The sequence below is a fragment of the Protopterus annectens genome, chromosome 8.part0 (assembly GCF_019279795.1).
Source record: "Protopterus annectens isolate FY-2018-M chromosome 8.part0, PAN1.0, whole genome shotgun sequence".
Classification (NCBI taxonomy): domain Eukaryota; kingdom Metazoa; phylum Chordata; order Ceratodontiformes; family Protopteridae; genus Protopterus; species Protopterus annectens.
Genome location: NC_056741.1, coordinates 1,530,492,296 through 1,530,513,760, shown reverse-complemented (window position 1 = coordinate 1,530,513,760; position 21,465 = coordinate 1,530,492,296). Strand labels below are relative to the sequence as shown.

At 39.0% G+C, this 21,465-nt stretch overlaps 1 protein-coding gene across 4 annotated transcripts in view; it reads left to right on the top strand.

The window, feature by feature from the left end:
• The window catches only part of ETS1 (ETS proto-oncogene 1, transcription factor), a 281,582-nt gene that overhangs the window by 185,437 nt on the left and 74,680 nt on the right, over positions 1 to 21,465 (top strand). For all 4 annotated transcript variants that reach the window (XM_044081106.1, XM_044081104.1, XM_044081103.1 and 1 more), the window contains one exon: positions 937 to 1,182. In XM_044081106.1, coding sequence (XP_043937041.1) covers positions 937 to 1,182 — 246 coding nt within the window. The remainder of the gene's footprint in view (positions 1 to 936; positions 1,183 to 21,465) is intronic.

Genomic DNA, 21,465 nt, shown 5'->3' with positions numbered 1-21,465 from the left:
ATGGTATAGTGCAGTGCTGAGTCTTGTTTCATTTAGTCTTGTATTGAGTTCTTGCTAATGCCCTTTGGCTAGTTTTCTTTTTTCTTTTTTCAAGTAAAATTTTTTGCTTAATGTTTAGGCGAGTTGTTTTAGGTGAGTTTAGTTTTGTGATTTTCTTTCTTTTTATAAATTAAGTAAATGAGAGCTGTACATGTTTTATTTGAATTTGTTTTATTCTTCATGTGTTTAGTCTTAATCTAAGGAAATTCATGTTACGTGGCCTGAGTTTGTTTGGTTTAAATACAAGCAATTGCTTGTGAGTTTAATGTGCACAATATATAATTGTATAAATATTTTCGACACTGAAATGAAAGTAAAATGCTGACATTTATATCATCTGTAAACCTTCTTTAGGAGGTATCAAAAATGGAAGAATGTAGTTCGCTGTAGAAATGAGCTACTTTTGTCATTTAAATTAGAAATTTGGGATTGTCTCTCTTGGGTCATATTTTAAGACCGTACAGTTCAATTTCATGTTATCATTGTATCTGTCAGATGGATGAGACTTGGATGCCATCTGCCTGAGTTGGTGGTAGCTCAGGTTGATGTAAAAGATCCCACACTATTTATCAAGAAGAGTAGGGAAAGTTCTCTAGTATTATGGCCAAAGTTGTCCTACTCTGTATGAATACCCCCTCTGGTCTCCCCTGAAAAAAGACCATTAGCACAATGGGACTAACCTGGTCAACAAAGTATAAATAAATTTAAATTGTTCTGTTTCCTGTTGCAGATGTAGTTGGTGAGAGATAGTTGTGCCTAAGTAGCATATCCACAAAACCAAATGCAAGTGAAGCAGAATGTTTGTGCCAGGCAGATGAATTGGTTGGTCGAGTGACTGAAGATGATTTATTGCTTTACTTGCCTTCATGTATTGTAAAATATTACTGTTTCCAACAGGTTATGGCATAGAGCATGCTCAGTGTGTCCCACCATCCGAGTACACAGAACCTGGCTTTATCACAGAGTCATACCAAACCCTACACCCCATTAGCTCCGAGGATCTGTTCTCCTTGAAGTATGAGAGTGATTACTCCAGTGTCATCCTGCGCGATGCACCTCTTGAACCCCTTCAGGCTGAATACTTCACTGTGAAACAAGAAGTCGTGTCCCAGGATAATATGTGTGTTGGACGCATAAGCAGAGGTAAGTGGGATGTAATCTTCAGAATTAATACATATGACTAATACACATGAAATTTATTTTAAATGTGTAGGTGGCAGTGAGATTTATTTCATTTTTGGCTTGTGCATGAGTTATTTGATATTTTTTCTTATTACTGCATTTTACTTTATTTGCAAGAACTCTATCCACCTGTTTCCAAGTATGTGTTTGTAGAACAGAAGAGAAAAATGTTTCAGTTTTTGAGTAAACCCATAGTTTATTTATTTTTTTCCTTTTGTTGACTGGGTAGGTGAATTGATCTACTGAACACTCGCGATTCAGCAAGATTGTACAATCTTGCTGGACACTCGCTGTTCAGCAAGATTGTACAGTTTGTTAGATGGATAACAAGCTTTTTTAATGTTTTTTTATGTTTTTTAATGGTTAATGTTGAAGTAATTGTGACAATTAGTGTACATCTTTTAGTACTAAAGGTTATGCATAACTAAAAGGAGCTACATGCCAAACCTCTTACAGAGCTGCAGACCATGAATATGTCTTGTAATATACGTTGCTAACAATTCGTACGAGTAATACAGTTTTCTGTGCTTTTTATGATGTATTTGTACATTCACAATTAATTTTGTTGTGATCCACACAGCAGGTTATTAAAGTAGGGCACTGCGGTATTGATATTCCACAGTTAAGAAGAGTGAGAGCTTGATACTTGTAGGGAGGGTTAGGTAATATGAGTTTGGTTTGTTGGTCTTAAGTCTTAAGTACAGTTAAATTCAATTTAGTTAGGTCTGCAAGTACAAATGGAATGTTTAGTTAACATCTGTGTGCCAAGTAGTTTGCAGATGTATTTCATACTTTTTATCGTGAAAGTGATTGGCACAATAAGGCCTCTGCATTATAGGTGCATAAGTTTATACTAGGCTGTTGTTCCATGTGGATTTTTAGAAGCCCAGCCATAAATTCCCATGAAGTTTTTAGGCCTTGTATTTTACTAAGGAATAACTCTGAGATGAGCTGAACATTTAAATATTATCCCTATCCATAGGTCTTAAAATTCAGAGAGGTGCATTGATGCTTTGAGTATCAGCAATAAAACTTGCAAGGAATTTTGTAAGTTGTTTTCCATTTGTCTCTTCTTGATTATATTGACTAAAGTGTTTGGTTTCACTTTTACTTTCCTAGCTTTCAGTCTTTTAGAATGTTGTTGATTGTGATTTGTTGGTATAAACAAGCACATTTCACAGCAGTTTATTCATGAACATTTCAAACTTTGTAGCTGTTAAGTAAAATGTTAGAAATGAAAACAATAGTTGCTCAGAGGGTAACGCATCCAGTATACCATTGATGTTAGTGTTTCCCTGCTAAAGTTTGAGAGATTTAAATTCTCTGCAGACCTGCAGGAGTTAGTGGAAGCTCAGATGGTTGTAAAAGATCACACAGCTCCAACAGAATTTTTTTTTATTGATTTAATGTCACTTAAATGCATACAATACTTGTATACATATTTACATTATTTACAATTGTATACAATTTCCACTTTTAACAAGATTGCTTAAAATAATCCATATACCCCCCACCCTTTCTTCCACAACAAAAAACATATTTTCTTTAAAATTTAATTGAATTGAATTTAATCTTTCAGTCCATAATGTCCATAAAAAAAAAAATCTGTCTTTTTTACATCATCTTGTTTTTGTTGCCATAATAAGTACACAGTTGCATGTCTTCAGCATTTCTAATACCCTCATTTTATTCCAACATAATTCTTCTCATAATGTATTCGCTCCCAAAGAATTCAAAAAGACATGTTCAGTTATTTTATATTCACCACAATTATTGCTTGCTTTCTTTTGTAAAGCATATTTGCCTTGACGGGTAACTTACTTGTAGACAGTTTCCAAAGAAAATCTTTACATTCATGTACATTCTTGTACCATTTATGTCTCTCTTTTTTGTGTCTAAGGGTCAACCAAATAACACACACTCATGATATCGCTTTTAATTTCCACAATGTAATCTTCTTTTGATATACCTTTACTTCTTCATTCATAACATTTTTGACCCTTTTCTTATTTACATTTTCCCCAAAAGGTTTTATACCAGTAAGATAAAATATGTTCTATCAATTCTGATGTTCATAGGAATGACCTTTCAGTGCTGTATATAAATTCAGTGACACTGCAAAGACAATTGGATTTATCAAGCCCAACCCTCCTAGCTCTTCTTCCGTATATAAAACTCCCGTTGACTGGGTTCAGTCTTGATCCCCATATAAAAGAAAATATAATAGACATATATAATGTGTATTATATATATATATATATATATATATATATATATATATATATATATGTATATGGTTCCACTTCATATCATAGAATTATCATTTCATTGAATTTCAAATCATCAAGACCAAATTGTCACATCATCTAATTTCAAATCATTGAAAACTATAAAGCTACTACAAATAACATTCCACAAAGTTTTTACTACATTTACATTTTACCCACTGTAATGCAACCTTGGAGTTGGTATATTTACGGGGGGTGTGGGGGTTTAGGGGGGGCTTGCCCCCCCTGCAAAAATGTAGTAAACAGTGTCTGGGATATTATTTATAGTTGCTTTATAGTTTTCAATGATTTGAGATTCATTGATATGAGTTTTCAATGATTTGGTCTCTGATTTGAAATTCGAAGAAATGATAATTTGATGATATGAAGTGGAACCATATATATATATATATATATATATATATATGTGTGTGTGTATATGTGTGTGTGTGTGTGTATATATGTATGTGTGTTTTAATTAACAGGATTAACAGGATAGAATTTATTAAATACACTTTTTTTTTCTTCCTTTTTAATTTCTCCAAATCTTTTGGGTTTCTAATACCATGACTGGAATGGCCTCCATTCCTATGTTCCACTCTTTGGCAGCCAAAAGTGCTCTTTGCAGCAGCTGCAACGTGCCTAGTAATGACTCCTTCTGCAGTTAGTACAGAGTTGCAGATACTGGTAACAAAATATGATTGAAACCCCCCCCCCTTTTTTTTTTTTATAAGACCCGTTGCTCCTATTACTATTAGAACTATCTGGGTATCCTCCTTCCACATTGCTCAAGTTTCTTGTGAATCCTGATATTGTATAACTTTGTGTCTGTCTGTATGCAAGACACTGTAATCACTGGGTGTGTCTCTTTCAGTGATCAATGGTATTTTTGTCTTTTCTTGGACCATTCTATCTGATTTTCTAGCATCTATCTTTTGAACTTTTGGTAATAGATGATCCATGTAGACTTCATCATTTTCTATGATGCTTTGTGGCTCATGTTTCCAGTATTTTTCAACCACTTCAGTACCATAATGTTTGCGCAATCCTCAGTGCATCAGATCAGTCTTGACTCATTATTATGGCTTTTAGTATGCAGTCCTTCATTGTGATGTGTGCAACTGTTTCTAATTTGGTTTTATAAAACCTGTGTTTGTCTTTCTCCCACATGTTCAATGGATGTTTGTAAACCAGCGTGTATGTAGCCCACTATCTTGGCCGCCAGTATTAACCTTTCACCTCTCCTTAACAATTCCTGCATTTGTTCCTGATCAACATGAGGATCTTCCAGACATTTTCAATACTTGCAACTATATTTACGTGTTTTCCACATTTCTTGCCTTTTCATCTGGTCCTTCACCTTTCCATTCCTTGATGCTGATATGCTTCTGCTAGGTTAAGCAGATTATTCTCCTCATGTTTCAAAACTTTCATTATATTTGGGTCTTGTGTGGTCAGCAGATATGCGTGGAGTCCAACGATTGCAGGTCTAGACATGCAATCTGTTTCAGAGGCTCATCCCTCCTTCGGAACATGGAATATATAATCTTTGTATGCACTGATTTTTATACATCATTTGGTGAGCATGAAGCATCCTTGTTTATCGAACATGTTTTGGGGCCAATCAATCATTTTCTTACTATATGACAATCTGTTTTCCAAAAGGCATAAATCTCTTATTCTTGAAACAACTTTACCCATTGCTTATTCTTGTAGTCATTCAATCCAAATACAATTCCTAATACTTCTAAAGATTCTTCTTTAAATTTTGTCTCCTATAATTCCCTCCCATCTGAAGCCTTTACTTTTTTCTACATTAACATACAATCCCATCTTCCTTAATTTAATTTCTCACTTATCTCTTTCATCCCTTCTTTATTAAAGGTAATTAAAACAATATTTTCTGCATATGTGTATGTTGTAGGTATTTGTAGACCTTCTGTCATGTTATAGCCTACAATATCTCTCTCTATTGATCTTTTCCACTGTGACATTCATAACTTAAAACAATAGGTCTATATTACCACATCGAAAAGCCGTTAAACTGCTTTATAACCGAAAATGCTAATTAAAAGAACATTGTATTGTGAGATCGCGTTACAGTGAAGATTGGAAAAATTGCCCTTTCCTCACTGTAGTGCAATCTCATAGTTGGTATATGTAATTAGTGGGGGTGGGATGGGGGCGCAGCCACCCACAAAAGCGAGTTCTATTAACCACATTTTCGGTTATAAGATACTGCTAGCTGGATATCCATTAATATAGTTATGCATAATGTCTTATTCCACATTCTGCCTTGTGTTTTTTCAGTTATCCATCCATTCACGTTCTAATAGTATTCCTTTCATACATTGATTTAATTACCTGTATTGTTTCCCTACTTGTATTATATGCTTGTAGAATTGCCCGTAAACAATCATATTGTGTTTTATCAAATGCCTTGCATAAGTATGCTATCATAATCTTTGCTTCCACCTTCCTAATTATGTCCTCTATTACTGCTTTTGTTATCCATAATAAATCTTGACTTCCTTTTCCCTTTCTACCAGATATTGTTTGAAGTAACTTATCCATTGTCTTTGTTAGCCTTTTAGTTATTCCCATAAGTATTTTATAGTCTGCATTACTCAGTAGTATTGGTCTCCAGTTATGTCATCTTTTTTCTTTTTTTTTTTCCATATGAATATTATTACTCCAGTCTAATTGTTCATCTGCTATTCCCAGTTGTAATTTCCACTTCACTATACATATGATATTCAGTGCCATCTAATCATGTTACAGTATTCTAGTTAATGTAATATCTCATTTAACTCTTTCAAACTTATCCTTTGTTCCAAACTTTCATTATCTTCTTTAATCTATCAAAGTCATACTTTTGGTTTTGCTTAGTTTCTTTTTTAAGAAATGATTGTCTTGTATTTTCTTTACTAATTACACACATCCCTTCTTGAGTTTTTCCTTCTTTGTCTTTGAACTCCCTTATTTCCTTATTTTCTTTCACGGTTGTATTTAAATAAGGCACTACCTCTTCATTTCTTCCATGTAAATAATATTTTGCTTGTATAATAAACTCATTTCTTTTCATACCTTTCTTTCTCACTTTCATAGAAAACATAATTTCTCAAAATATTGTTTTGTATTTTTTCTTTTTTATTCTCTATACATTCTAAAAACATTTTTTTTATATTTTTCTTTAAAACATATCCACCAACTTATCCAGTTTTCATAGAACATTATCCTGTTTGTATGATATTTGCAAAAAACAAGAGGATAGAAGAGAAGTAATTTGACTCTTTCTTTTTTTTTTTTTTTCATTCATTCTTTTAATCTCTCTGCCTATTTTTATGTATTCTTTCTCTTGCATTTTTAGCCATATCGCTATGTGGTCTGAGAATCCTGTCTTTTTTATTCTTTTCTGCATAGTTTTTAAACTTTTATGTGATATTAAGAAATCAACTTCAATTTTAATCTCACCTCTTCCATAGGTCCAGTGTATATTGTCCCATTATTCGTGTGTGTGTGTGTGTGTGTGTGTGTGTGTGTGTGTGTGTGTGTGTGTGTATGTATATGTATATATATATATATATATGTATATATATATATATATATATATATATATATATGTATATATATATGTATATATATATATATATATATATATATATATATATATATATGTATATATATATATATATATATATATATATATATATATATATATATATATATATATATATATATATATATATATATATATATATATATATATATATGTATATATATATATATATATATATATATATATGTATATATATATATATATATATATATATATATATATATATATATATATATGTATATATATATATATGTATATATATATGTATATATATATATATATATATATATATATAGTAGCAATAAACTGATAAATACGATTGCATCTACCAAAAGTCAGAATCACAATCGGTAACTATCAAAGAACAGTCCAAATACCACGGTACGAAGCATGCACTTAAATAAAATGTAATGCAGATTTATTCACATCTATGAAACACACAACCTTGATGTTTTTCGTGTTTCACTGTTGCAGTCATTACATTTGGGTAATCTGCTGGCAGGTTGCCCTCAGTCAGCCTGATTAACAGTGTCCTGGGTCCTGCATCAGTTGCTGTCCCTTCTTCCATGATGTCAGGTCGTCAGGGGTATAAAACATGCAGCTGATGTCATTACCTCAGTCTTTCTTGCCATGCGGTGCCCGAAGCAGAAGAAGTTCGCAAGTGCCGGTCGTCCGACTCCTGAAATTTTCGTTTTCGAGTTTCAGAACCGAAGTCTTCAACTTAAAGCTAAGTACCCTGTTGGGGGAGCTTCTTCATGCTCCTTACCGATGTCAATAAAAGTTAATAATTGCATTACTTGTGGAAAGCAAATACCTCACAAAGATTTTCATCTGTACTGTATTCCTTGCCTAGGCCCTGGCCACGACGTACCTTGCTGCCGGTTTTGTGCTTTATTTAATCAGCGCACTATCTGTCTTCGGTACATTTTTGCCTCTAAATATTTTGGTTCTCTGTTTAATTATCCAGAAATGACGTACGTTAGCCATCTGACTATCGGGATTTTGAAAAAATACAAACATAAAGACAGAGGCAGGCCGTTGAGGTCCAAAACTGACGGCGCTTCTAAGCCTGTCACCAGTTCGCCGGTACTCAGTGAGGAGCTTTTGCAGCCCCTGATGCCCGCTACCTTTGACTCGCAGGCCTCTACTGAGACCCATTCAGTGTCCGGTATGCCGCGAGATATTTCATCTATGGAACCCGCGGATGTCTCTACCTTGGATGGGTCTGGAGCCGCTGTGCAGGCACCGGCTTCTGAGGCCTACAGACTTGCATATCAAACCAACTCCACTTTCAATGCTAAGGCCTAAATCTCGAACTATGTCGAAAAAAACGATGCCCAGGCCAGATGTTCAGGCCCCTATGCCTAAAAAATAAATGATCAGAATGGCTGAAGATCTAATTACTCTCATCAGGGGCAGTCAACCCCCTTTCTAAGAGGCCTAGGCCTGAGCTTGACTATGAATCTTCTGATCAGGATTCTGTTTATTCTGACTCTTCCAATGACTTGGATTTGTCCATACCTACTTATGAGAATTCTGATGCAGAGGATTCCATTCCCTCTGCCCCCCCCCCCCCTGAGGATTTCTCTTTTGGTGAAACTTTACATACCTTACGGGAGCATTTCCTCTGGGAACGTCAGGGAAAGTCAGGAATTCTCTGATTCAAAAAAGAGGCTTGGGGGTTTTTTTTACCTTGGCATAGGTCTTTGGCTATACCTCCCGTACTAGACATTGTTGATGATGTGTTTTTGGAATACAGTATGGCCCCTGATTCCCTGCCTCCAGCTCCTTGTAAACCTGACAGATACTACAGGGTTCCCGAGTCCCACAAGTTCCTTTGCAAAACTCCTGTTGCAGATCCTGAAACCATTTAAGGCTTCTACTGCTAAAAATCCTACCCCTTCTGATAGAGACTCCAGGGCGCTGGATAGACTGGGCAAAAAGTTTTATACTTCTGCAGCCTTGGCTATCAGGGCTTTAAACTGACAATTTCATATGTTAAAATATCAACAGCATGTTATTGGACTGCTTAAACAGAAAATGTTGATTTCTGACTGTGGAAAATAAAGATTTACAGGATTTATTGCATTCTGCTGAACAAGTTGGAAAACATACTTTGCAATATGGTGTTGATTCTTTAGAGGCCTCTGGCTCAGTTCTTAGAAGGCATGCTTGGCTTAAGGAGCAATCTCTGCCTGATCAAGATAAAGCAAATTTGTTGGATGCTCCTTTAAATCAGGACCGACTGTTTGGCAGTAAGGCTAAAGAAGTTTTAAAAAAGATGGAAGATAAAGCTAAATCTATGCAAGCTGTAAAAGATTTCTTACAAGTGCAACCTCCAAGATTTAGTAGGCACTGGCCTATCAAGAATCGGTCCTTTCCAGCTCCTTCCAGATCCTCTCAAGCCAAATCCAGACACACCAAAAGCACCAGGTTTCAGTCCCAGGGGACTCTTCAGACCTAAGCAATGGGGAGCCTCCACTTCCAAAGCTGGAAATAACAAGACACCCCCTATGGCAAACAGTCTCAATGACTTTCCTTTAAAATTATCAAGCACTTACCTTTCAGCTGCCTCTTTGGGAGGAAAGATTGCTTTTCGTGCAAAAAACTGGGAACTCACAACCCAGGGCAAATGGGTTTTAAATAGTGTCCCAGGGATACATATTTAATTTCCACACGTTGCCAACTCCAAACAGATGGCCAGACCTGCCCCTAAATCAGTGGGCAGAGGCTCAGAAACAAGTACTTTCCCTCTTAAACATGGGGGCTATTCAACCAGTACCAGAAGAGGAAAAGTGACAATGTTTCAATTCCAGGCTATTCATCGTACCCAGAAAAGAAGATTCATGGCGTCCATTTCTGGACCGATGTACTCTAAACACCTTTCTGGACATTCCGAAATTCAAAATGCTGACTCTTCACCAGTTACTTCCTATGGTAGGCAAAGATGCCTGGTTGGCAACTCTAGATTTAAAAGAAGCTTACCTGCATATCCCAATCTGGGAATCTTGCAGAAGATACCTATGCTTCAAAGCAGGCTACTTGCATTATCAGTTCTCTGCACTGCCCTTTGGCTTGTCTACTGCTCCCAGAGTATTCACAAAGTGCCTGGCTCCAGTAATTGCATTTTGCAGAAAAAGAAATATTCAAATATATCCATACCTGAACGATTGTCTAATTCAGGCAGAAAACCAGGCCATACTTCTAAATTGTCTAGCGTTTGTAAAAAGTGTTCTAACTTGTCTAGGGTATACCATAAACGAAAATAAATCACAGCTGGTACCCTCTCAACAGATTACATTCTTGGGTGCAAGCTTGAATACAACTGCCCAGATGGCTTTCCTCATGCCAGAGAAGCAAATTCATTTGGTAATTTACTTCAAACAAGTGGCCACAAAAACCCTGCTATCTGCAAGACGAAGTCTGCAAGCCTTGGGGATCATGGCCTCCTGCATTCTTTTAATTCCATATGCAAGACTGCATATGAGAAAAGTTTATGGAGTCAACATTGTCGCAGCCTGGAAACAATGATTCCTGTCATACCTTGCCTACGCCTGGAGTTCCTATGGTGGGCAGAGGCCTGCCACCAAAACAAGGGACTGCCATTCACGCTACCCCCTGCCACCCACACTCTAACTACAGATGCATCAGACTATGCATGGGGAGCTCACCTGGCAGGGAAGTGCATTCAGGGCAAATGGAACCCAAATCAAATGCACCTACATATCAATCCAAAAGAAATGTTAGCTGTACAGAATGCTCTGACAGCCTTCAAGGACTACATTCTTCCAGGACAAGTAATGGTAAAGACGGACAAACACTATGGTTATGTGGTACAGAAACAAGCAGGGGGGTACACATTCCTACCCCCTCTGCAGACTAGCCATGGCATTGTGGAACATGGCCTTGAGCTAGCAAGCGCATCTACAAGCTCAATTCCTGCCAGGAAAATTAAATACAGTGGCAGACGAACTAAGCAGAAATCTCATGGACCCACACGAATGGATACTGGAACCACGGATTTTCAACATGTTGACAAGCAAATGGGGGAGCCCAGACATAGATCTATTTGCCTCCCCCCGGAACTACCAGTTGGACAAATTTTGCACAAGGATTCCCCACAAAAAAAGCCTGGAAAGTGGATGCTCTATCAGCTGGAAAACCCATCCGTCTACACCTTTCTACCTCTGCCTGTAATCTGCAAAGTTCTGTTAAGTCAAACAGGACAAACCAAGAATGATTTTGATTACTCCAGACTGGCCACGCCAACACTGGTACCCGCTCCTGCACAGTGTGTCACAAATATCACCATGGCACCTGCCTCAGACACCTACCTTACTGTCTCAGCAGGAGAACCAGATTCTGCACCCTCAGCTCCCAACATTGAACCTTGCAGCTTGGCTAATCACTTAAATTCACCCTTGGCATCCCTCAGCAAGCCTGTGATGGATGTCATCTTGGAGGCGAGAAGACCTAGTACTAGAAACTCTTATGCTGACAAATGGAAAAGATTCTGTGCTTGGAATCAGTCTCAAGGAATGAGCACAGCAGCACCCAATTTACCTCAGATTTTACAATACTTAACTGAGATGCTTCACAAGGGTCTGTCTTTTTCCTCCATTAAAATCCACGCCTCAGCCATTTCAGCTCATTATAACACAGAACCTCACATCTTCTCTCATCCTCTGCTCAAGCAGTACCTCAGAGGGGCCAAAAACTTGAGACAACCCAGGATTGCTTCAACCCCTGCCTGGGACCTTAACTTTGTATTGGAGAAACTCACTCTGCCTCCTTTCGAGCCAGCTGCTACTGCAGACTTAAAATTTCTTTCTTGGAAAATGGCCTTCCTTCTAGCAATCACTTCAGCTAGAAGGATTTCTGAGTTACAGGCACTTATGGCAGTGGAGCCTTTCATCATCTTTCATGCAGACAGGGTGTCACTCAGGACCAATCCATCCTTCATGCCCAAGGTGGTATCCAGTGTGGCTCTTAATCAGTCTGTTCATTTGCCAACTTTCTTTCCCAATCCACAAAAATAAGGGGAGCGGATTCTGCATTCATTGGATGTGCACAGACACTTAGATTTTGCTTGGACAGGACTAAAACTCGAAGAAAATCTGAACAACTGCTGTTAGCATTTGCTGCAGGGGCAGAGAGAAAGGCCATTTCAAAACAAACCATTTCTAAATGGATAAGCCATTGCATTCATTTCTGCTATAAGCACCATGGAAAACCTGTCCCCCAGGGGATCAGATCTCACTCCACCAGGGCTACATCTACTTCTGCAGCTTTTCTCAGAGGTGTTCCTACCAAGGATATTCTAGAAGCTGCTACCCGGAGTTCTGTACATACTTTCACCAAGCATTATCATTTACCAATTTTCTCTAAATCCAGAGCTGGCTTTGCCACTGCTGTCTTACAGGGCCTTATAGCTGGTTGTAATGCTGTATAAATCCATCCTCCCAACCATAGCTTTGGGGATCTACCGAAATGTAATGACTGCAACAGTGAAACACGAAAAACATAGTACAGTTGTGTGCACTTACCATAAATGTAGATGTTAGAGTGCATTCACTGTTGCAGTCCTGGTTAACCTCCCTCCAGCCCCTTGTTTTTCTCTGGCTATACATCTACTTTCTGTTACTATGCTGAAAAGCCTTTCTGGTGTATTTGCTTTTGGTTGGAGGTATATTTTTGTATGTTAAAATTTTATTTTACTCCCCATTTGGGGGGCACCTGACATCTGGGGCAAGGAAAACCTGAGGTAATGATGTCTGCTGCATGTTTTATACCTCTGATGACCTGACGTCATGGAAGAAGGGACAGCAACTGATGCAGGACCCAAGACTTTGTTAATCAGGCCGACTGAGGGCAACCTGTCAGCAGATTACCCAAATGTAATGACCGCAACAGTGAATACACTCTTAACATCTACATTTATGGTAAGTGTACCCAACTGTACTTTCCCTCCTATTTAAACACAGTCATGACCAGTCATTAGCAAGCACTATTTAAAACAATTAAAACTAGTTAAAATGCATTCAGTATGTTCTGCCATTTCATTGGTCAAAAAATATTAAAAGCTATTTAGAAGTAGTCTCTGCCACTTTGTAGTCAATAGGAATAATAGCACACACAAAATATAGATGGTTCTAATGAAATATTGCATGACCAATCAGAAAGGTTAGTAACATCCATCCTTTCAGTGCCCATATTCATAGATCAATGATATCAGTTGCACATCATCAGTTTTCCATCCTGTGGATAAATTTGAACCATTCCAATTATTCTCCGTGCTAAAATGACCAATAGGAATTGGGGCAAGAAAGCAATCTCATGGGCTGAACAAATTATCATTTGCCAATCGAAAGACTATTTATCCATGTTAACCAAGGATGAAGGAGGACATTTTTACATTGCACGGTTATTATCAATCTAATAAGTTCTTGTAAACCTTATTAAATGCATTCTGGGTTCCTTTGTGGTCAGTAAATGTTGTAATGTGCAAATTGGCCTGGATGTTTTAGTCTCAAGTAGCCTGTAAACGATTACCATAAGTAATAAGCAGACGATCTAGCAATGTTCGTTGTGTGTTAAAATCTTTAATTATGATTTTTTTTCTATGATCTACTTAAACATCACATACACATCACATCAAAAACGTCGAGGTTCTAACATGGTCGATTGAAAATTAAGTTGAAGGTGGTACATTTGTCAAAAGTAGTGTATTTGACCAATCGGTGTGTTAAACGAAAAAAATTGTATGCTTCATCCTTGCATATATATATCCATATTAGGATAAAAATAATTGTGGATATTTTTAAATGTTCTTTCATTCCTTGTAATAAATGCATATATAGTATCAATTCTGTACATACTTGTATTCCCTCTTGTATCTAATACCGTAACACATCCTAATTCAGCTATAGTAGTATATAATGTTTTGATATCTTTTTGACGCAGCATGCATATCTCTGAACAGTTGTAGAGTCCTATATTCTGAATAAGCCCGTAACTTTCCTGTTTTTCCTTTCTTCCACTGTTAATAATCTAGTATCCTGTAGTATGTGCATCTGTTAAGACACACCATTCCAAAATGTCTATTTTCTTCAACATTTTTCATGCTAGTAACATTTACAGCTAATGTTTGTCTTACCTTTTTTGCTTTCTTTTGTAAATATACTGATTCGTTTTCTTTTTTTTTTCACTTTAGAATTTTTCTTTCCATTCGCTATTTGCCAGTTCGCATATTCTTCACTTGTATCCACTAATACTTCACCTTGTTTCTCGCATTCATTTGGGTTTATTTCTATATCTTGAGTCTCAATCAACCCTTCTTATTCTTTTGTTTTATCGTTATCCCCATCTACTCTTTGTTATCCTGATCTACTCTTTGTATATCTTCTTTTTCCATGATTTTTTTTTCACACTCATGTATGACCACTATTACCACATTTCTTACATTTCAAATCACATTTTTTAGATTCATGTCCAGGTGTACCACACTTAACATTTTTTTGTCACATTCACTAATCAAGTGATCATCTTTACCATTGAAAACAACACGTTTTAGGCTGTTTTCTAGATTTTATAAATCCCCTCTTGCCATTTTCATTAAAAACACTAGGAATATGTATCGCATCATTTTCCATTTTTAATATAACCCCACATTCCCATCCCTTAGTCCGTAGACCTTTTTCATCATAAGTCTTTGTTGTGTCCATAGCATCTTTCAGTAAGTGCAATAAATGTACCACATACCCTGACTATGAATTGTCATTCTTCTTTGTTCATATTTTTCTATGAAATTTTCCATAGCCTGTCCAGTTCAGTCACAAAATGTATATTGGAAAGAATAGAGGCTGATGTTCATCGTGTTTCACTGTTGCAGTCATTACACGTGGGTTATCCTGCTGGCAGGCGACCCGCAGTCAGCCCGAGTTCCAAAGTCTTGGTCCGGCGTCTGTTGCTGTCTCCTCTTCCCTGATGTCAGTGTGCCAGGGCTATAAAAGATGCAACCAACGCCATTTTCTTCAGTCTTTCTTGCCGCGCGGTGCCCGAAGCAAAAGCAGTTCGCAAGTGCCGGTCGGCCGACTCCTGAGATTTTCAAAATTGAGTTTCAGAACCAATGTCAAGCTAAATACCCCGTTGGGGAAACTTTTTCTTGCTCCAGGCCGATGTCATTAAAAGTTAATAATTGCATTTCTTGTGGGAAGCAAATACCTCATAAGGACTTTAACTCTTACTGTACTCCTTGCCTAGGCCCTGACCACGACGTTACCAGTTGTCTGTTTTGTGCTAGGTTCAATAAACGCACTATTAAACGTCTGATTTTGCTTTACATTATTTTGGCTGAAGGTTTAATTACATAATGCCGTCTGAACAACCGACGACCGGAATATATATAAAAAACGCAAAGAAAAAGAGAGGCATCCGAGGTCCAAAACCGACGATGAAGCCTCTTCTAGGCCAGTCGCCGGTTCTCAGTGAGGTGCTTTTGCAGCCCCTGACACCAGCTACCTCAGAGCCACAGACTGTAACCGACAGCCACGTGGAGACACCGAGGCTTGAGGAAACTAAATATATTGGGCCCACGGAAACTATTCCCTCAGATGGGTCCGGAGCCGCTGAGCAGGCACTGGCTTCTGAGAGGATTTTCAGACCTTCACAGCTTACAATTAAGCCCACTACAGCAGCAAAGGCAAAGTCAAAAACACCATTAAAGACAAGGAAACAACTACAACATTTTCCAGAACTGTCATCTATGCCAAAGAAACAGATGCTTAAAATGGCCGAAGACCTAATTACTTTAATCAGGGATTCCCATCCCCCTTCTGACAAAAGGCCTAGGCAAGACACGGACTATGATTCCTCTGACCAGGTTTCCATTTCCTCTGATTCCTCTTCTGATCAGGGATATTCTCTCTCTCCCTCCCTATGCGGACTCTGATGCAGAAGAGTCTATACCTTCAGCCTCCCCACCTGAGGATTATTCTTTTGGCGGAAACCCTGCACACCATGAGGGAGCATTTCCATTGGGAGAGCCAGGATTATTCAGAATCCAAGAAAAGGCTCAGAGACTTTCTTTTATTGCCTCAGCACAGGCCCATGGCTATCCCCCGTGTGCTTAATATTGTGGAGGATGATTTTTCTGAATCCAGTCTGTCCCCTGATTCTTTACCCCCTGCACCAGTCAAGCCAGACAGGTACTACAGGGTCCCTGACTCTCATAAATTTCTTTACAAAAACCCAGCTGCAGACCCAGAAACAATTTCTCAGGGTCCTAAAGGGGTTAAGGCTTCCACTGCTAAAAATCCTGTCCCCTCAGATAGGGATTCCAGAGCACTGGACAGATGGGTGGAAAAAGTCTACAGTTCTGCTACTTTAGCTGTAAGGGCTTTAAACTGCCAGTTTCACATGCTTAAATATCAACAGTACCTCATGTCATTGTTAAAACAGAAAATGGTTTCAAATTCAGAAAGTCCTGACAGTAAGGAAATGCAGGATTTATTGCATGCAGTTGAACAAGTGGGAAAGCATACTCTGCAATGTGGTTTTGATTTATTAGAGGTTTCTTGTAGAGCCGCAGTTACAGGCTCTGTTATTCGAAGGCATGCTTGGTTGAAAGAACAAAGTTTACCTGATCATGTTAAAGTAAAATTATTGGATGCTCCACTACAGCATGATACTTTGTTTGGTGTTAAGGTAGAAGAGGTGTTAAAGAAAATGGAGGATAAAGCAAAATCGATGCAGACAGTGAACGATTTCTTATAGGTTCAACCACCTAGATTTAGCAGAAACTGGCCTTCAAAAAATTGGTGCTTTCCAGTGTCGGACAGGCCACAAAGAGGCAGATACAGATGCCCAAGAGGCAGATCTCACCCCCAAGGCTCCTACAGACCTAAACAATGGAGGGCTTCATCCCCCAAAGGAGGGGAAGATAAATTACAACCTTATAGGAAACGGTCCCAATGACTTCCCTCTACAAATGCCAAGCACTTACCTTTTGACAGCACCCCTAGGGGGAAAGCTAGCACTTTTCTCAAAAAATTGGCACATGATCACCCAGGACCAATGGGTGCTGAATATTGTTTCTCAGGGTTACAGGTTCCACTTCCACACGCTTCCAAAATCAAAATGTATGCCAGACCTGCCACAAAACCAATGGGAAGAGGCACAAAAGCAGATAGTTGCTCTTGTGGACATGGGAGCTATTCAAAAAGTTCCACAACAAGAACAGGGACAAGGATTTTACTCTTGACTTTTCTTAGTACCCTGAAAGGACAAAGCTTGGAGACCAATACTGGACGTGTCAATCCTAAATACTTTCCTGGATATTCCAAAATTCAAAATGTTAACACTACAACAACTTCTGCCCATGCTGGGCAAAAAGGTTTGGCTAGTTACTTTGGACCTCAAGGAGGCATACCTGTATGTCCCAATCAGGCAATCTTGCAGAAGATACCTCAGATTCATAGCAGGCTTAATGCATTACCAATTCTCTGCACTGCCCTTTGGCTTATCTACTGCACCCAGGGTCTTCAAAAAATGCCTGGCACCAGTAATTGCATTTTGCAGACAAAAAGGAATTCAAATATATCCCTACTTGGACGACTGCCTTATTCAAGCAGAGAGCAAGCAGAGAGCAAGGATATTCTTCTAAAGCATCTGTCGTTTGTAGAAAGATTACTAATTTGCTTAGGGTACACAGTAAACGAAAAGAAATCAAAACTAGTGCCCTCTCAAGAGATAATATTCCTGGGTGCAAGCTTAAATACAACTGCCCAAATGGCTTATCTCACGCCAGACAAACCAAGGCAACTGACTCGTTACTTTCAAATGATGGCAACAAAAACCCAGCTCCCTGCAAGAAAAATTCTGCAGGCCCTGGGCTTCATGGCATCCTGCATTCTACTAATTCCATAAGCAGAGCTGCATATGGGGAAACTACAATGGTATCTAAAAAGTGTTTGGACTCAGCATTGTCACAGCCTGGAGACCATCATTACTTTAATTCCCTGCCTACAACAGGAGTTTCGATGGTGGTCCCAGGCCTGTCACCACAACAAGGGACAGCCTTTCACCTTACCTACAGCCAGGCAGACAATAACAATGGATGCATCGGATTATGCCTGGGGGGCACATATGGCAGGAAAACGTATTCGGGGCACGTGGCCCAAGGAACAAATGCATCTTCACATCATGCTATCTGTACAGAATGCCCTGACAGCTTTCAAGGACCTACTACATCCAGGACAACTATTAATAAAGATGGACAATACCACAGTTATGTGGTACATAAGCAACGGGGCACACATTCCTACCCCCTATGCAGGCAAGCCATGACTTGATAGGTCACAGTGCTGTGTTCCACAAATCTGCAGGCACAATTCCTGCCAGGAACAAAAAATACACTGACAGATGAACTAAGCAGAAATCTCATGGACCCTCAAGAAGGGAAGCTAGATCCACACGTGTTCAGCATGATAGCGAGGAAATGGGGATGCCCAGACATAGATATTTTTGCCTCCCCTTACAATTACCAAATACAGAAATTTTGCACAAGAACTTATCGCTCTCAAGCATGGAGCGTGGATGCTTTATCATTCAGCTGGAAAGGCCTGACCGTCTATGCCTTCCCTCCGATGCCTCTTCTTACCAAGTGCTACTAAAATGCAGACAAAGGCCAAAAATTATCCTGATTGCCCCAGACTGGCCACGCCAGCACTGGTACCCAATCCTAAAGAACGTGTCTGAAGACTCAGCTTGGTTTCTGCCTCAAATTCCTCATCTTCTGACACAACAAAACAATCAGATTCTGCACAGTCAACTTAGAACCTTAAACCTGGCAGCATGGTGGATAATGTAGCCACTCAGACTGCACCTCTCTCTAAAGCTGTTATGGATGTCATTTTAGAAGCCAGGAGGCCCAGCACTAGGAAATCTTATGCAGAAAAATGGAAGAGATTCTGCGCTTGGAACCAGGCTCAAGGGCTCGAGCCACTTGTCCCTAATATACCTCAGATTTTACAATACCTAACTGAGATACTGGACAAAGGCTTATCTTTTTCATCTATTAAAATACATGCCTCTGCCATTTCAGCCCATTACAATACGGAACCTCCTACTTTTTCACATTCTCTACAATGGCAACACCTCAGAGGGGCAAAAAATATAAGACTCCCAAGGAGAGCACCAGTACCAACTTGGGACCTCAGTTTTGTTTTAGAAAAACTCACACTGCCTCCTTTTGAACCAGCCAGCACAGCTGATCTAAAATTCTTATCATGGAAAGCTGCTGTGCTCCTAGCCGTAACTTCAGCAAGAAGAGTCTGAGTTACAGGCATTAATGGCTGTGGAACCTTTCCTCATTTTTCATCAGGACAGGGTTTCTCTAAGGACAAAACCCAACATTCATGCCAAAAGTGGTCTCCAGTGTGGCTTTAAACCAAACCATTCATTTACCTACTTTTTACACAAATCCCCCAGAATAAAGGGGAGAGACTTCTGCAAGCTTTGGATATACACAAACAGCTACGATTCTGTTTGGACAAAACAAAAGCTTTCAGAAAAACTGAGCAACTGTTTGTAGACTATGCTGCAGGAGCACGAGGAAAGCCTATTACAAAGCAGATGATCTCCAAATGGATAGGACATTGCATCCGCTTCTGTTATGCACAACATGGCAAATCAGTGCCTAAGGGCATCAGGCCTCATTCTACCACAGCAGCAGCCACTTCAGCAGCTTTCCTCAGAGGAGTACCAACCAAAGACATTTTAGAAGCTGCAACCTGGAGCTCAGTGCACACTTTCACCAAGCACTACCACTTACCTCTCTACTCTAAATCCAGAGCAGGCTGCAGTTCTGCAGGGCCTGATAGCCTCTCCAAATCCACTTTAGACCCAGCCGCCCAACCTCAGCTTTGGGATTCTACCAAAGTGTAATGACTGCAACAGTGAAACGCTATGAACATAGTACAGTTGTGTACCTACCATAAATGTAGATGTTAGAGTGTATTCACTGTTGCAGTCCAGGTTACCAACCCACCATCCCCCTTTTTTCATTGCTGGGACTTTTCTGTACTTCTCATCTCTATACAACCTATGTGGTGTATTTGCTTGTAGATGAAGGAAATGTTTATAGTAATATTTGCATGTATATGGGCATAATTTTATCTTTTTAGCCTTCCTATCTGGGGGCACCTGACATCTGGGGCAAGAAAAACTGAAGAAAATGGTGTCTGTTGCATCTTTTATATACCCCCGGCGCACTGATGTCAGGGAAGAGGTGACAGCAACCGACGCCGGACCAAGACTTTGGAACTCCGGCCGACTGCGGGTCGCCTGCCAGCAGGATAAGCCAAGTGTAATGACTGCAACAGTGAATACACTCAACATTATGGTAGGTACACAACAACCGGGAAAAGCCGAAAGACACACAACTGTACTTTACCTCTTGCTATCACACAAAAGGGTGCAGTCAGAGTCCCTAACTTCATACCTTGTACTTTTACTGTATCACTGTATACCTCTCCTCCGTTTCCTTCATCTCCTCGACCTTTCTTTCTCCCTCATTCACTGTTTGCGTGTACAATTTTTTTTCCAACTACTTTTCCAACATCCTATTCTTGCTGGATTTTCTCCATTATATCACCCCACAATGCTGCATCTTCACTCTCCGGTTCACTTTGATTTATGAGTTCTTTTAAGTAAGTATCCCGCAACCCTCCAGACTGGAGGCTTATAATATTACATTCCTGCTGACTCTCCATCATTCCCTCAAACAATTTCTTTACTTGAACCTCCAGTATACTTCTCTGGTCTAGCAAGTCTTTCTCCTCAGATATAGACAAATTCTCCATCTCCATTGCATTTGTATAGCTTTTGGATACTTTTGCCATCATATCGACATTTGTATTTTATTTTTGACTCCTCCTCCAGCTCTACATACATCCCTTTTGTTTCTCCAGGCTGCCTACACATCTGGAATGGAAACAGGAAGCAAAATGTGCCCCACTCTGTGTCCCTCTACACCGAAGAGTAGGGGAAGTTTCCTGATGCCCTGGAAAGGCCATGAGCCTAGAGGAGCTATCTCTGTTTATAAAGAGTAAAAAATTAAACAAAATGTTATTTAAGTCATGTGAACAGTCTGTTAATTAAATTCTGTGGATTTTTCTTTAATTGAGCCTGTTTAGTACTTTCCATGCTGTCAATTCTGCTTAACCTTAGAAAGGTAAAATTTCAAAACAAGGACCTGAGAGATCTATGTCTCCGCATGTAGTTAGTACTCGCTATGAGGTTTCCTGCTATTTCCTGTGTATGATTTACAGTAAAATGTCCTATCTTAGCAGGTCTTCC